This window comes from Gasterosteus aculeatus, chromosome 4 (assembly GCF_964276395.1).
Source record: "Gasterosteus aculeatus chromosome 4, fGasAcu3.hap1.1, whole genome shotgun sequence".
Taxonomy (NCBI): Eukaryota; Metazoa; Chordata; class Actinopteri; order Perciformes; family Gasterosteidae; genus Gasterosteus; species Gasterosteus aculeatus.
In genome coordinates this window covers 15,667,177-15,684,060 of record NC_135691.1, presented here as the reverse complement: position 1 = coordinate 15,684,060, position 16,884 = coordinate 15,667,177, and the positions used below count along the sequence as shown (strand labels likewise).

The following is a 16,884-nucleotide window of genomic DNA, read 5'->3' as shown; positions in this document are numbered from 1 at the left end:
TGATTACGTTTCCCCTCACCTGTGCTGTCTGTGGTCCCACAAAAATGATACAACAGCTGCACGTGGCTTTTTGGATTTTATTTTGCATAATATGTTTGCAATATTAGCTTTTCTTGCTGCCTTGTCTTTAGTATTTTAGTGGTTTTCTTTCTGTCTGGATCTTGTTGTTGATTGTCTATAAGCGCTGAATTCAATGAGGCCTTATAGTTTAGTTGTTCTTTCAGTGTTTCTGGGACATGAAGGGCTAAAACACAAAAAAAAGAAAGAATTGTGTCTAATAATAATGCTCCTCGGTCTCCACAGATCCTTATCGTCATATGAATGTGCGTGTCTCTGTAAATGTCTCTTTGGCATAATGTATGGTTGCCATACTGAGATCCCAGTTGTAATTATTCAACTTGTCAGCCGGCTTGGTCAACACCATGGAATAGAACAAGCACTTAATTCATTAGAAGCTATAATCAGCCCTGTGCCTTGAGACACACCAGGCTGAACAGGACATTTGGAGGAGAAATCCAGACCAAGAGGGAGCGACTTAAGTACTGTTATTCACTTCAAGCCACCATGCACATAGTCTGTTATTTAAGATTCATAATTAATCCGTTTTTTGATTAAATGATAAAATATAAAATCTGTAAGAAGGAAAATAAATTCCCTCAACGTCAATGCAACGATGAATCTTCACTGTTCCTTGTTTTGTCCAACCAACGGAGCAAAACCAAAAGCCGTTTAATTTACAATGACCTACGTCAATAAATCGTCACGTTTAAAAATCTCATTTGACATTTCTAGCTTTACAAATAAACATGGTTGATCCTTCGTCCATGGATCAATTCAGTTGTTCTATTGGACCAAACTGTTTCAGGGTTATTGTAGCCGACACATTTCATAAACATTCAATCTGATGCAAATTGACTGAATAATAAATTAGTGGGTTGACAGAAAACAAATACAATTGTTTGTGTAATTCTGTGAGCAAAAAAGCCAAATATTTGCTGCAGCACCTTCCGGTGTGCTGTTTTCTCTTTCTCAGTAGCTTTGGATTTTGACTGTTAGTCGAATCACAACAAGACATTTGAAGGCATCACCCGAGGCTGCGAGGAACCAAAACAATCTTTGGATTTATCGATAGTGGAAACGATCATTATTGCAGTACTAATGAACGTAGTACACAACACACCCACTCTTTTTTTTTTGCTTGTGCGTTCAGTCGCTGGGTGCACTCGGTTTGACCCCCTGTGAATAATGGCTAACTTTTAGGGCAGATGCTTTGAATTGCCATTAAACTGTGAAAGCAGATTTACTGAAAGAAATAGCGTGAAAGTAATGAACTTAAAGCCACTAATGACTCATTTAGCTCTTTATGGAACTGCCAGGACCCCCGAAGCAGCACGTATTACACAACAGAGCTATAAAGAAGATCTTAGCTTTAAGTGTACACTGTCCACAAACATGAACATCTCCCTGCATCTACGGTTCATCTCTCTATTCCAATATTATGCCATTGACTTGCATCCGGCCCTACCCCATGTCCTTCCTGTGTCTTTATTGCTGCAAATCAAATATTTTAAATAAATGAGATGTGTACAATGTGTCACTGTGTGCAAGTGAAATGTGATTGAGGGCTGATTATTTGATTGCAGGTTGCTTCTGACTTGCTAATTTTAATACATCTTTTTGTGCATGCTTCTCTACAGCTTCTCCCTGTTGCCATGGAGATGATTATCTTTCACAACTGACATATTCCACCCTCTCCTCATATTTGATTCAGCAACCCAGGGCCGTAACTGTTTAAAACAGCATGACATTCATTAATGCAGGAAATACTCTAATTAGCTTATTTTTATTGACAACTTGGTAGGTAGGTTGTTTGTGTGGTTTTGTTTTGTGGAGGCAGAACTCAAATGAGGCTTGAAATAGTAAAACGACTTACTGGAAGAGTTTGTCAGTAGCAATATTCTTCAAGATTACAGATGCAATCTTAATCTGTCCTCTATCTCTCCTTAAATGCCCCGTTCGCAATCATAATGCCTGCTGCTCATATCTGATGGCCGGGTTGTGCTTAATAACAAGCCACGACTGCAGGAGGGAGGGGCACGTTGGGAGATAAACAAATTAACAAAGCCATTCGTTGGCCTGGGAGCACCGGGGGGGTATGGAAGGAGAGGAAAGAGGGCAGTAAAGACAGTGAGGAGGCCTGCCTTAGCTAATCACAACAGGCGGCATACAGTGCGCTGCAATCACTTAGGCACGGCATAATCTCTACAATCACGCATCCCCCTATTATTGTGCTAATTGGAAAACCTCAATTTGAGACATAATATTGTTGCCTCATCATTTGCCGGGTTAGTTTGCCACCAAGTTAATGAACATGTAACTGCAGGACCTCTGGTGATCTGAGATGGGTGCCGAACGGGCTAAATAATAATTTTTTTTTTTTTTGCTGGAAATCATCAACGTCAGATGTGTTTATTGTGACTACGACCTCAAACTTACGCCGTTGCACGCTGAGCCACGAACGAGTGCGGTGAAATGTGCAAAGTTTGGCTGAGCGTCATGAGAAGAGAAGAAGAATAAGCCAAATATAACAGCTGCTCTGCCATGATTTTCTCGGAGGAGGACGAGAAGCATCTCTGACATTGTGAAGCGCCGGGCTCCAGCTTGGCACGACTGCAAAGGGAAAATATCATTTTTTTAATGTTGCACGTGTCTTATTTCGGGCGGAGGTTTCCGCGGTTTCCTGCTTATAAAAAACACACAAAAAGTTACTTACTCAAAAGTTACGGCTGTAAATGAAAATACTAGCGACTTTGTCTGTCAATCCAGCTATAATTTTTGAGATTAATCCAATAATCAAATTCTTTAAATGTAGAAGAATATGCTTATTTCTGTTGTGTCAACAAAACCCTTAAAATATTTACTTTATGATGACATACAATAAAGAAAAGTATCGTCATAACTGAGCAACTAGAAATGAAGGGATATTTGGTATATTTTTTCTGTTGACGGTCAAATCAAGTCATTGACTATTGGTCTCAGCTGTGCTCGACCGAGGTACATCATATACATGAAAAATGATATATATGAATAATAAATATAAAATAAAAAATAACATGTATAGTTATATAGAGAAACTTACTCAGAGGGAAACTATATTAATTATGTCCAAATTAACCAGAATAACCTGCAGGAGCTGATTATATTTGGAATAAAGGATGACTCATTATCATATTTCCAACACTGCTTAAGATAATCAATTCTGTTTCTTGTTATAATGACTATGATGATGCAAATTAATATTCAATACGAACATGATTTAATGAGAGACAAAATCAATAAAAATCAGCATGGCTGTTATTTGATGAAGATGAAAAAGAGCAAAACCACTGGGGGAGTTTCTTTTCCCTCTTGTGAGTGTCTGTTAATGAATTCGTTAAAATGACACAGCCATTACGTAATGAGGGGACCTAATCATCTGGTAGCCTGCGTCTCAACCTGTCCCCTCACACAAAGACATTAAGGCCACGGCCACTTTAATCTCGCTATGTGGATCTTTTTCATGTAAAGGGATAACTTTTCATCCGTATTTATACATCCCATATGTCTTGGCGACGTCAACACGGAGATCGATCATTGCCAGGCAGGAGTGGACCGTGACACCAATTAAAAGGTGATGTCGTCCCCGAGTCATCACTCACACTCCTCACTAACGCACTAATTACCGGGGCCGGGACATTAATGGAAGCGCGCGGTTCAGCCCGGGGATTAATCTGCATGAATTCGCCAGTGTGCGTGTGTGTGATGTCTGTCTGTGATGTGTGTTCCAGTGTGATTAATTCAATCCCCCACCTCCCCCAGCCCCCCCCCGCCTGCTCCGCCGTGACCTTGAGCACCGGCCTGGGAGAGGAATGAACCGGCTGGGTGGAGGGTTGGGATACGTGGCGGTGTGGTGAGGTTGGCCGTGAAGAGGGAGTTGCAATTGGAAGCGATCAATGAACACCACCGCTTTCTTGAATGTAAAGATCCAAAAGAGTTACTCAATTAAATTATATTTATTCAAATATATGTACAATTTATGCTGTGTATATTTATTTATAAATAACAAAAAACTGTGGCTGGTGTATGGGACATCCGTGACACCACCATTCGGCACCGGGCTGCATGATTTGTTTTTCATTTGACTTTTTTGGGGGGAAATTTTCTTTCCAGATTCCCCTGTTGACACGTTTCCCAAGCATCACCCAAATGAAAAATACACAAAAAACGAGAACAGATACGTGCCTGTGTATGTAAGAGTGCGAGCCAGACAGAAAAACAATGAATGAGTTTGTACTTCCTGGACGTGTGTATTCATCAGTGAATAATGGTTTGGTGCGCTGCAGTCCTCGATAGCTCATTTAAAATTCAGACATTCCTACAGAGGATCACATTTAGAATACGTAGCCCGCTGTGTTTAAAGCCAACTCCTTTAGAGTAAGTAGTAGTAGAACATTTTCAGAAGTCCCGCTTTGATCCCTATCGATCCTCTCTCCTACTCACTGTGTTTTTTTCCATTCTGCATACTTTCACCCTTTTAAAGCATCGCACATCGCATTTGAATCGATAAAAAATTGTTTCCGTATTCTTTTTTTTAATTCATTAGGAAGTGTCTTGCCTGACCTCCACTGCCCCCTCCAGCCAAACATATATTTATTTAAATTAAATCACAGCAAACAAAAAAGACAAATCTCCCGGAGCGGCTTCCACGCGGGCGGCGTGCTCAGCGTGACTCACCGATGACGTAGGTGAGCAGCAGGGCCAGCGTGAGCGTGAGCAGGGACGCCGACAGGGCCGTGCACTTCCAGTTGCAGCAGCGGTGAGGCTTGTTGAAGGTGAACAGCGGTCTGGTCACGCTGCTCCGCGGGAGCGGCCTGGGCGGAGGCGAGTACACCGTCCCAGAGGTCAGCGGGTAACCCTGGCCCGCCCCCGACAGGAGAGCCGATGATCCGGAGCCCTGCTTGAACAGGAAGTGTCTGCAGCAGAAACAAAAGAGGGAATTGAATGACTGTTCGATAATCCGCTCCTCCTTAAATTACTGCTGGTACGCCTGTAAATCATGTTAGAAATACTTTATTGATCCCGGGGAGAAATAATTGTTTGTGTTCTATTTTGAATACAAATAGGCCTCCAAACATAAAGTGAGAGAACAATAGAAGTACTTATGTCAAATGTGTGCTTTGTAAAACCATATATAATACAATAAATGTGTAAATAATTGAAATAGAAAATATGTGAACATATGTTTAATACAATACAGTGTAAATTATGAGAGCGGAAATGATTAAGTATTTAAAATTCAGGAATGGTATGGTTATGAATATTACTTTTGTAGAATGTAAATTCAGTATTAACACCAGAGCAAATCAGTGCAGTGCAGATGAATGATTGCAAAAGTACACCGAGGCCAGTATTGCACATTTGGGGTATAAATAAATTATTATTATGAATTAAAAATTGGGTTATTGCTGCTGAAAGGGGTGAAATAAATCCAAGAGCCAGTCGGTTGGCTCTGGAGGAGTTGAGTTAGGCGGCTCGAGCCAAAGAGGATGTTTAAAAACAGAACTGGACGCAGAGTCGAAGGCGACGCCGTTCAGGTCGGTGGTTTGCTCTCGTTGACCACCTGGCTCACCCAAAGTAATGTAGGGGGGGGGGGGGGGGGACACTGGTATACAAAAGCACGACTTGAGAATACGACGCTCACCTTTTTTTGGAGCTGTCGTTCATTTAGTTGATTTAGGAAATTAACTTGACGCTCACCAGTTAATTAATCACGAAGAATAAATATTGAAAGAATTATACTTTCCTGTCCGGCTGTTTAGCTTACTCGTTAGAAACATTATTTTGCTTTTCCGTTACAAGAGGAACGACTCAGATGACAATGTGTTCAGTTGTGGCTGGGTTCACTGGATTGCAGACTTCCAGAAAATACAAATAAATACCACTCTCTTTATTTAATTTGGAGTTAGAGCGGCTGCTACCCGAAACACTGAAACCATGAACTCTCTGCAATAAATCTTTTCTTAAACATTACCTGTGAATACACCAACTCGTGCTGTTCCTTATTAAATGTGCTTCTTCGCCTTATTAATGCTAATGACGGCAGACACATCTGCTAATGCGAATGCAAAACCCTGAAACCATTAACTATCTGCTTACATGGACAAAGCTTTTTGGAAATAACCTGCGACAACACCAAGTCAAGCTGTTACTTCATAATGTGCTGCTTTGCCTTGGGAGCAACACTGTTGGGCGACTTGTGAGCTGAAAATACTAATGGGGGCATTAGAGCTGATACAAACCTTAATCCACTCCATACGCTTCATCTGCTTTCAAAAGGCTTAAAAAGAACCTTTTTATGGTTTCCACCCTGTCATCTCTGGTTTACATCCATGTTTGCCAAAACTGTCATCACCTGATAATTTTATCCCATTTTACAGAAACTGTCAGACTTAACACAGTAATTCTGTAGTTCCAGCCCAAAAACGTGTTTTCTGAGGTCACACTGACCTTCCGCCACCAAATTCTGACCAGCTGCTCCTTGATTTCAAGCAGACGTTTGTGCAAAACATGAAGAAATGAATATAGTGCAGACTAAAACGGATGGATGGACAGAAAACGTCCAGCCATTACACCACCCTCGTTCCATGCCTCAGTCCCATGCATCAGTCCCATGCATCATCAGTCCCACGCATCAGTCCCACGCATCAGTCCCACGCATCAGTCCTACGCATCAGTCCCATGCATCAGTCCCATGCATCAGTCCCACGCATCAGTCCCACGCATCAGTCCTACGCATCAGTCCCACGCATCAGTCCCACGCATCAGTCCCATGCATCAGTCCCACGCATCAGTCCTACGCATCAGTCCCATGCATCAGTCCCATGCATCATCAGTCCCACGCATCAGTCCTACGCATCAGTCTCACGCATCAGTCCCACGCATCAGTCCCACGCATCAGTCCCATGCACATCTCTTAGACGTGTGGACTAATCTGGAAGTTACAACTGGTAAGTTACTGTTCGTATTCTTAAGAAGAGGACACAGTGTCCACAAAAACTGCCTGCCTCCTCTGGGACCACGGATTTTTGTCTCATTAAGCAGATCACATAGTGAATTTGGGAACATTATCTTACTGTACCACAGTGCTTTATTCCTTCACAAATTAGCTCAGCTCGGCCATCATCTTACTTTGGTTATCTAGCGTCCAATTCGGATGCTATTTTTAATAACCTGCCCTCAGCGGAGTTCAGCCTTGCTCTGAAATACGCCTAACTGAAACTCATTTAGCGGGCCCCCAAGGTGGTGGGATTTTAGTAGAGACCCCTCGTTTTTTTTTTTAAATGACACAAAGGCTAGCTTGGGATTCCAATATGACACACAGGATGGAATGGCCTCCTTTTCACTGCATGGAGATTCAACCCTTTCAAACCTCAGCCGTTGAAAAACAGCGTCTCAAACTGTTTGGCTGCATTAGTGTGTGCTTTTAATTTAAGCGGGCTCTTAAAGTGGCAGGCGATGCATCATCAAAGACTAATCAAGGAAGAAAAGTAGGAAGTCCCAGAGCGCCGCAACTTTACCGGCAATTTATAATTTGTCGCACCACAAATGATTTTCTCGAGGTGAGCAATATATGTGAAATCTTTAAAGACTGCACCATTAGTACACTACAGCCAGGTAAACAATAGAAACCCCCCCCCCCCCCACACCTCACAAACGTAATACACCCACAGCACGCTATAGATGATGTCTTAGCAGAATATTAGATAAGCTCTCATCCAGTCCAAGTCCCTCATCAGAGAAGATTCCCAAATCTGTTCCTCTCCTTGTGCAACCCGATGAGCAGCTACTGTAATGCAGAGCAGCACTGATATGAAACAGAATGCAAAAGCTTCTGCAGCCAAGGCTCAATTACCTACCGATTCCTTTTTTGACTCATCAAAGCGACTACTTAAGTTATACAGCTCTATTAGATAAACGAAGACGAGGCTCATTTTCATTATGAAAAGGAGCATGTTAGATGGCGGGCGATGATAGCAAAGTAAGCTGAAGGGCAATTAATCCAGGTAGCATTTCATCTACATCGCGTTTGGATAATAGGGGACGGGGGGCCGGATGAGGGAGCAGAAATATGGGGGGGGTTCGGAAATAAAATCAATTTAGAAAATAAAAAATCTTGGCCGTGGCTATTTAAAAGCGGTACCAGCTTAGTACTGTTCCATCTTAACGGGAACATCAACTACTGGTGTGGGGAGAACAAACGCCTTACTGGAGAAGAATGAGAAACATTCGGCTGGTATGATTTTTTTATTTTACCCTCTGCAGTCTGTATTTTTCATAACAAAAAAATATATCCTGGAGCTCCTGGAATTCACAGACAAGAAATGATTGCCCCAGGTTAGCGTGTGCCCTCAGAGGGTTAATACCGGCTGCGAGTGCGACGCGTCGGGGGCGCACAGCTTGCCGGAGTGTTATTCCATCCACGCTGCGAAGAGTGTGAGGTCACAGGCTGCTGGCGGGACTGCGGTCTCAGAAGGGCCCTCGGAGGACAGGCCATTAAAGTGGGGCCAGACAGCAGACTGACATGCAGCGACGCCGGACACAAGACCGCCCTCGCGCACGGCGAAAACACATCCATCTTCTTCGTGTCATTTAGTCGCCTATTCAGAATGAGGACGGATTCTTCTTAAAAAAGAAAGAGCCGAGTCCTGCCGGTCGGGATAAATCGATCTGCATGACGGGATGAAGCCGGAGGTTGCACTTGTGTCATGCAAATCGCAGGAAAATCAGTGAGACATTAGCAAAGGAAAACGTTGAGGCGAAGCGTGACAAGGTTATTTCCTGTGGGAGTTTTTGAATACAGAAGCACTCCAAAGCTTTAGAGTGCTTTGAAGGAACCATAAACCAAGATTTTTAAAACTCAATTAGTGAGAAACATTAAATTAAGATAAAATTGAAAACTGGAAAAATACTATTTTTCAGTGCATTCAAATCTTGCTTTGGGGGGAAAATCTGCTTTTTTTTACATCATATTTAGCAGAATGTTTTCTAGAATTTTCTCTTTTTGTCCATCTAGTTTCTTTCTTCTTTTTGTGTGTCGGTTGGCTGATATAAAAGACAGTCAGATGGCACCCATCCTTCACTGTCTGCACCCCCCCCCCGCCCCCTCCTGTCCTCTACCCAGAGAGCTGTGAATCAGATGGGGGACACAGGAGGCTGCACACGGAGAAACACCTGAGGGTTAATGGCAGTTCAAACCTGAAAGGCCACTAACAAATTTAGAACAAACATACACACACACACACACACACACACACACACATATAGAGAGGCCCCCACAGGACTCGCATACACAAAGATATGTCAAATGCGAGTGAGCATTCTCACATTGTGGACACGGGTGCACAGGTCAGCTGCGCTGCGCTGCTCTTTATTGCTCTGCTGAAGGTGGATCAGAGCAAAAGGGATCAGAATACAGCTGAAGAAATTGCATTTGTCATCGCGGAGTGGAACTCTGTTCTTCTTGTGCGGCGCTTTTAAAAAACGCTTCACTGTTCCTTCCCGGCTGCATGCCTTTGATCTTCTCAGACAATATCCAGCGGCGACGCCAAGGAGGCTCTGGATTCATATCAGAGGGCAGATTTCCCCAGTGAATGCAAGAAAATGAGAGTTCCACTCTCTCCAGGAGGTGGGCGTCTACGGCCCAAGGGCTCTCATACCTGCATGTGAGTGAGTGTGTGTCTGTGTTTTAATTTGTTAAAAAAAAGCCTCAACATTTGCTACGCCTCTTAACACACCCAGCGTGAGACCCACCCACGCACATCGAACACCGATATCTACCGCACGGGGCCGGCCTCTCCAGAAACATAACGGATACGAGTCTGAAAGGGAAATCCATGCGCACTTCAGAGAATCTTAATCTCCGCTGACGCAACGTCGATAGGTTTCAATACCGATTCGTCAAAACGCTTCCAAGAATATGGAAGTGCTCTTGACAACAGGAGATACTCAACAATTTCTGCTTAAGGTCACGCCATCGTTTCTAATTCCATCAGCGTGAGGCCCCATGTCAACTTTGTAAACACTTGATAAATCCTTAATCCCACGCCTGAGATTGAGCCCGATAGCAGCAGCGTCAGGGTTAGAGCAGAAATATGAAATCATTAGATCAGCAGTGTGACAGAGGGGAGAGAGAGAGAGAGTGTGCTTGAATATAAAATCCAACCCCAAACAGTTGAGCAGTGAGGACTTTGTCTTCCCCACCGCCCAAAGCGAGCTAGAAGAGAGCTAATAACGTCAGAATTATGTTACGAGGGAGCACTATTCTATTGACTGTGCTTGTGATTACATTTTATGTTTCAGAACTAATAGCCCACTATCAAATGAAACCTATTTGACTAAAAATTCCCAAAAGCAAAAATGCATCAAGACTAGAGTCACCGTCCAATATGCCAGCATGTTGCCAAAATTGTGTTTTTAATCACATTTCTCTTCGAGAGAGACTTATTTATGTACAGCAAATATTGCCTGAATGATTTGAAATGCACTCACGAAAAAAAAGAAAAAGTATTTACGCTGGATTTTCATTTGAGGTAAAAACACTTGGATAAGTACTGTAATTACAACGCACTTACAACATATCTGGCAAATGATTAATTTAAATTGTCACTGAATCTAATTCTATTCTTCCCTTCCTTTAAATGAGGTAAGATCTAATTATGGCCCAATGCATAACTTATTAAAACCTCTTCCTCTGCTGGGGCCGCCTGCCAATCTTACCCTCACTCATAATACCAGAATTCAGCTGCCGCATCAGGCTCTCATTAAACATGCAAACGTATTCTTTTGCACCTTGCTGCTCCTTCTACGAAGCGGCCTCACAAATGAATATCTCCTAAATAATTCTCTGATCAATCATCACTTATGCACAGGCAAATGCTTAATTCTGTTTGATGGGACCAAATTCCAGCGTCTTTGGGAACTTTAAAAATAACAAAAGATTCTCGGGCACTACAATTAGAAGTGGAGTCATGATAAGTTCCTGAGAAGTGGATCCTTACTAGACACTGACTTACACTTTTTATTTTCAGTAGTTGAAACTCGAAGACACCGGTCCCCTGGTAGCTCTGTCCACAGTGGGCGGTAAGAAAATGATGAGAAGCCCAAAAGCCCGTAGAGATTCCTTATGACTTTGACGGTGTGCAAAGTCCTGTAATAATACCCCAGAGGCCTGCGTGGCGCTCCAGTTACTGCTTCCTAAGTGTGACAACACATCCTTTCCTCACAAATCCTTTAGTCCAACATTCATTCTTAATCACTCCACTCGCTTCTTTCTTTTCTTTGCGAAATTGTGAAAGTGTATCCTGAACTCCTGCAAAATAAATGTCTCAAATCTAATGAGCCTCATTTGAGAGACATGAAAGGAAATGTCTTTACTGGAGTGACACTATGTTGGAGCAGGGCAGGTTGCCTTGAGCATGTTTTCATTCAGGGGGGAGGCGAGGACGGGGGGTGACATATTGACCACATCAGGACTGAAATCCTTTTTGGAAAGAAGCAGCCCAATTGTTCCAAATCCTTGAACTCTCTTTGTTCATTTGTTTGAATAAAACATAGATTTTTTTCTTCTTTTAAATTTTTTTTTGTTGTTAAATCGCTTCATTAGAATCAACCTTGGAGGCCCATTTTTCTTACCTGGTCTCCAGGGGGATGTTGCTGTTGAGTACCCAGCTGTTGTGAAGCTGGGCCTGGTCTGTGCTCGCGCCTGTGTCTGGCCCCTGGCCGCCCTGGCTGGCCTGGCACCGCGTCGGCATGGTCTTCCTCTGCAGGCTGACCTGGGTGTAGGGCGCCGGGCGGGCACAGGTGCAGGCGTGCGGCGGCGGGGGAGGCGGGGGCAGCGGGCGGAACGTGAACTGACCACCTGGACTGCTGGGCAGCTCTGCGCCGCGACGCGGAAAGGAGCAGAGGAAGGAAGAGGGGGGGGGGACGGGGACGGGGAGGAACAGGGGCAGGGCGGGAGAAATAAACACAGCTTTATTAGGAGCGCAGCACCGTACATTACAAATAAAAGTGGCACGTTAGTTGACAGTTACACTGATTGAGCAACATAAATCAGCTGGGAATCGGCGCCTTCCCTTCCTACCTGCTTTGATACACTTCCAGCCAACATATAAATAGGTTCTTGGCTGCCTGGAACACTGAGCAGTCTTTAAAGCGCTAGCAGCTCTGGCTTAATCTGCAGCCGGCAGCCCAAACTACCCATGTGATGTTTATTATGAGATCTGTAGCTCGGCGGAATGAGCTAGCCAGCTGTAACTCCCTCACTCTGGTAACCTCGGGGTCTAACTGGAGCTCTCTCAATCCATCATTTATCACTCCCTTTCCCTATAACTCTCCCTTTAGCCCCGTCTCTTCCTCCCTGCTGCTTTCTCTCTCTCTCTCGCGCGCTCTTTTCACGGAGTTTTCCAAAGACGAGCGGGCCGACTAATTACAGTGTTGCCGACGGAAAGTGGTGCTTGCATATGTTTGTTTAATGTGTTCGACCGCCGATTATTAACTATTTAGTTGCGCCCACCTGTGTGTGTGTGTCGGTATGTATTCATGGGAAGTGGCCGTACTCTGGCCTTTGTGTGGTTGTACTGCAACATGCAATACCCTGCTGCGCAAAGGATTGTGGGTCAGAAAAGCTTGATAGTTTGCACACTGTATGTTATGTGTACGTAGGCACACTGCATTTGACACATTATGTAGGAGGACATCGTAAATCTTCTTCTGGGATATTAGATAGTATTAGTAGTATGCAAATTGGAAAACAGACTAGCTAACTAACTAGTTAACTTCAAACTAGAGATTGAGACCATGAACTCATGCTGACGATCGAGGATCCATTGAGGAGCAGGGACATCTTCGCATGGACCTCGATCCAATCTGACCAGTAGGAGTCCAGTATCTGTATTGTCCCACGACAAGAATGTAACCCAACTAGGAGAGCAGACTGTTATCCCCTCTAAGCATTACCAGGACGACACAAATTGTGTTATTCTTGTCAGATGGGAACAGGGAAAAGCAAATAATGAACTAATGTTGTTGTTGTTGCTGCTCTTCACCCGCCCGTTACGTCTAGAATTGAGGTAACATCTTTTCCCAAATATTGCGAGGAAACGGTGATGGAACGCGTTAATGTCAACATTTCCACGGCAATAAATATGTGGCGCGTGCAGTGAGAGTTCAAAGATCATATTGCTTTCATCGCCTCACATTAAATGATTGTTCCCCTTCTGCACAGACATGTAAGCCAGCGCGCTTTGACGAATCCGCCGACGTTGGCTGACATGCCACATAGCCCATCCGATTTTATGACTTTCAGTTGCGGGAAATTCACATTTGCAAGATGAATATTGTAGCAGTGCGTCGAATGAATGCTATGGCAGGACAGGAGCTTTTCTGTAAATGGGCCTATAAACCTTTCCACAGTCATACTTGCATGATGCCATCTGTCCAACCGAAATGGCATCCTGAAGACTGTTAAAGCGGCAGTCATGACGTTTGCTCTGCCGGTGCCTGTGTGTGTACATCTGAATATTTGTTCTTCCAGAAGCACAAGGTCAGGGTACGTCCGTCCGTCAAGCAGATGACGAGTCCTCATCTTCTAAAAACACATTGCTTGCTGGTTACTGATCTTCCAACATGGCCGAATTCTTCACATCTCCCTGAGCATGCATAGGATTAGTCTCCCATCATCTTCATGCCGACACAATGAAATCATCTCTTCCTAAGCCGTGCCAAGCCATTACTCACACCGCATGTATTTGGTGATTTCAAGAAAAAATGTGGGGGGTGGGAGGGTGCTACTGAATGTTGTGTTCTCCCGTCATTTGGTGATTAATGCTCTCTGGGCCATCTATGATGAGGCACATTTCACACCAACGCATACAAATAGATATTTTTAGCATTTTTAACATGTTTCTATGGAGTAGCAACAGCCGAGACGTGTAGTTTGTGAACGTACAAAGCCAGCAGATGAGTCATATTTATACCCTAGTCCCCGTAATAGACAGCGGGCTGCGTGGACCTCAACAACCCGAGTTTTCTCCCGGGACAACAGAGTGTACGATGTCGCGTTGTGCTACACAGAAACACAACCCCGCTTGTCACAAATCAGACGATTTCAGCAGCCAATCAGTGAGTCCACGTGAGACCCGGTGAAAGGACAGGAAATGTATTTGTGTCATCACCTGGAGCTGCTGTTTAGTCTCAACTAATGGATGTGGAAAAATGGAAGCTATTTTTATCGGTGTATTAAAAATGACATGCTTAGGGAAAACGGAAGGAACATTTTCAGAGCACTACTGTATCCTGTGTCATTGTAGCGGGATGCAAGTGCTTCAGTCTTTTTTATAAGCGGTATATCTGATTCCTAAGTAATCATGAGTCTTTTGAGTGTAGCCAGAATCCCCTGCTTAAAGGATTTTTTTCTATAATACTGCAGATGTTTTCAGTATCTGTTACAAAAAAAAACATGAATTTCTTTCAACAACAAAAGCACACAAACATGCAGTGTTTGCATGCATTGCCAGAGCTGGGGACAGAAACGTGCACTCTGGTTGAGCTCGAGGCTTTAAATCATCTTCTAAACTTGTCTGCAGCATAACTTTGCTGACCTTGGACTTGACTGCAACTCTTGTTATTCAGAAATTGCAAAGTCACTGCAAAAATTTCTGCCAAAACAAAGTCTTGATTCGTACAACGCTGACAAATTCTCACACGCATCACAGTGTGCATCTGTCAGCCTCAGGTGTGTAACCACATCAAAACATGTCAACTGGTGCCAACTGTTAAATGCTAATGTTTGCTCTTAGACGCTGCCAGCACTGGTGGAGGACGCACTCAAAGCCTTTGCTTTAAGTAAAAAGCATCTCTACCACATTGTAAAGATCACTTCTGTGTGTACGTGCAAGCTCAGAAAATGCTGCATACCAGCCTGATAATGCAGCACCACCTTTCCTTACTCACTCACCCTGAATGGTTAATGCACACATCTTCCACACAATGAACACGGTTCAACAATAAGTGAATAAGTAAATAAATGAGTAGATTAAGACAGAAAAAAAGAAATAAAGAGAGAAAGAGAACCTAATTAATTTCTCGAAATAGCTCTTTAGTTTGAGTCAGACCCACAAACATCTCTGTGCATTCCAAATATTCTTTCAATGGAAACGCTTGTGAAAAATCGAAAAGGCTTTTTCAACTGGCTGGCAATTCTTCTGAAACCAAAATAATAAATCCAAATTAATTCTCCCTCTTAAGTCTAAAATGATTCCTCGCTCATTATTAATCTAGACTCTTAAGAAGCTGTGAGAGCTGTGGGTGGCTGCAGCTCCACTTCTCTGTGTTTGTGTCGGCCGGCGAGGGGAGAGAGCGTCGAGCGGACAGGAGGGGAGGAGACAGGACGAGGATAGAGAGCCAGGGGAGAATGTAATCTTGGTGAGTAGGGTGACACGGGGGCCCAGGCTGCCAGATGGCGCTTTAGAAGGCTTAGCTAAGGCAGCTTTTGCTGTCCGCTCCCAAAGATCCCACAAACGGACTCAACGACATTGTCTCTCGCACAAATAGCAGAGAAGAACTCGCTGGCTCCGTCTCTCCTCACGAGCTCTTCCCCTTCCAAGCGCTGGTAAACGTCACCTAAGTAGGCCCAGTAATGTAGGCCATTGGCCGTGCGCTGTTTGGTGGGCCGGCCGGTAGTACGGAAGCATCAAACCCGCTCTGCGGGGACTAGATGGAGGCCGGAGGAGGGGCCATTACAGTTTTAGACGACAGTTGTGACAGTGTACTACATCCTCTGACCCGGGGTCTCTCTTCCCCAGAGGAGAGATATCTGGAAAGTCGCTCATGAGATTTTTTTTCCTGGAATCATCAGCTTTTGGTTACATAAGCGAGAGGAAAAGTGTTTTATAGCCAGCGGAGGGGAGATCCGGGGAGGGGGGGGGTTTACTGGGATATGTAACAGGTGGCAGGTATTTGGGCCAGGTATGAAAAATGCATTACTGTCGGTGAGATGGAGCTAAAATAGCATTCGCGTGAAGTATTTATGAAAATTTAGGCATTTAAAGCCAAGTCACACTAATGCAATGAGAGAAGAGCCTGAAACATGATTCAGACACACACACACGTACAGCCTGGATTTCATGACTTCTGGGGGATGTTGCACTCACATTCAGTTGCGGTTCTCGGTACCTTACCCTACATAGAAATGGCTGCGTGTGGTCGAGCTGTCATGGCGGTGTAATTCTCTTAAGGAGAGATTTGCAAAAAGCCGGTAGGAAACAATTTGAAGAAAAAATTAATCACACCTGCAAAAATAATTGTCTCTGTGAGCGCTCGCCATTAAAATGTTCTAATTTCAGTCGGGATGTTCATGCCAGATGTTGAGCGCTACCTGGTACCATGGTTTTCTTCTAATAGGGCAAAGGAAGTCAAGAGGCTACAGTGAGAAATCTAATAGCGGTAATGGCGGACGACTGGGGCCTGTGTGAAAGTTATTATTGGGACAGTGTAGCAAGAAAAGGGGTGACGGGATGTAGTTATTTTTGCAGCTAAAGGGATGGTAGTCACGCTATATATATATACACACACTGTATATATGTACACAGTAATGTGTGTAGGTATTTTCAATAATAAAATGTAATATTCAGCTGCTCTTCCCTTCTCAATAGGCTTGATATAAGTGTGGAAACTGCAGCAAAAGAATGCATAGGGTCTTTAATGTGAAGAGACAATTACGTTTAGTGTGCAGCGGAGCATTAGAACACTAGACAGAATATCATCGAACCCTAATATTAACAGAGTTTG

At 43.8% G+C, this 16,884-nt stretch overlaps 1 protein-coding gene across 2 annotated transcripts in view; it reads right to left on the bottom strand.

Moving 5' to 3' along the window:
- The window catches only part of tenm1 (teneurin transmembrane protein 1), a 149,346-nt gene that overhangs the window by 86,074 nt on the left and 46,388 nt on the right, over positions 1-16,884 (bottom strand). For both annotated transcript variants that reach the window (XM_078101485.1, XM_078101484.1), the window contains exons 4-5: positions 11,731-11,974; positions 4,774-5,012 (exon numbers count right to left, since the gene is read on the bottom strand). In XM_078101485.1, the coding sequence (XP_077957611.1) occupies positions 4,774-5,012; positions 11,731-11,974 (483 nt within the window). The remainder of the gene's footprint in view (positions 1-4,773; positions 5,013-11,730; positions 11,975-16,884) is intronic.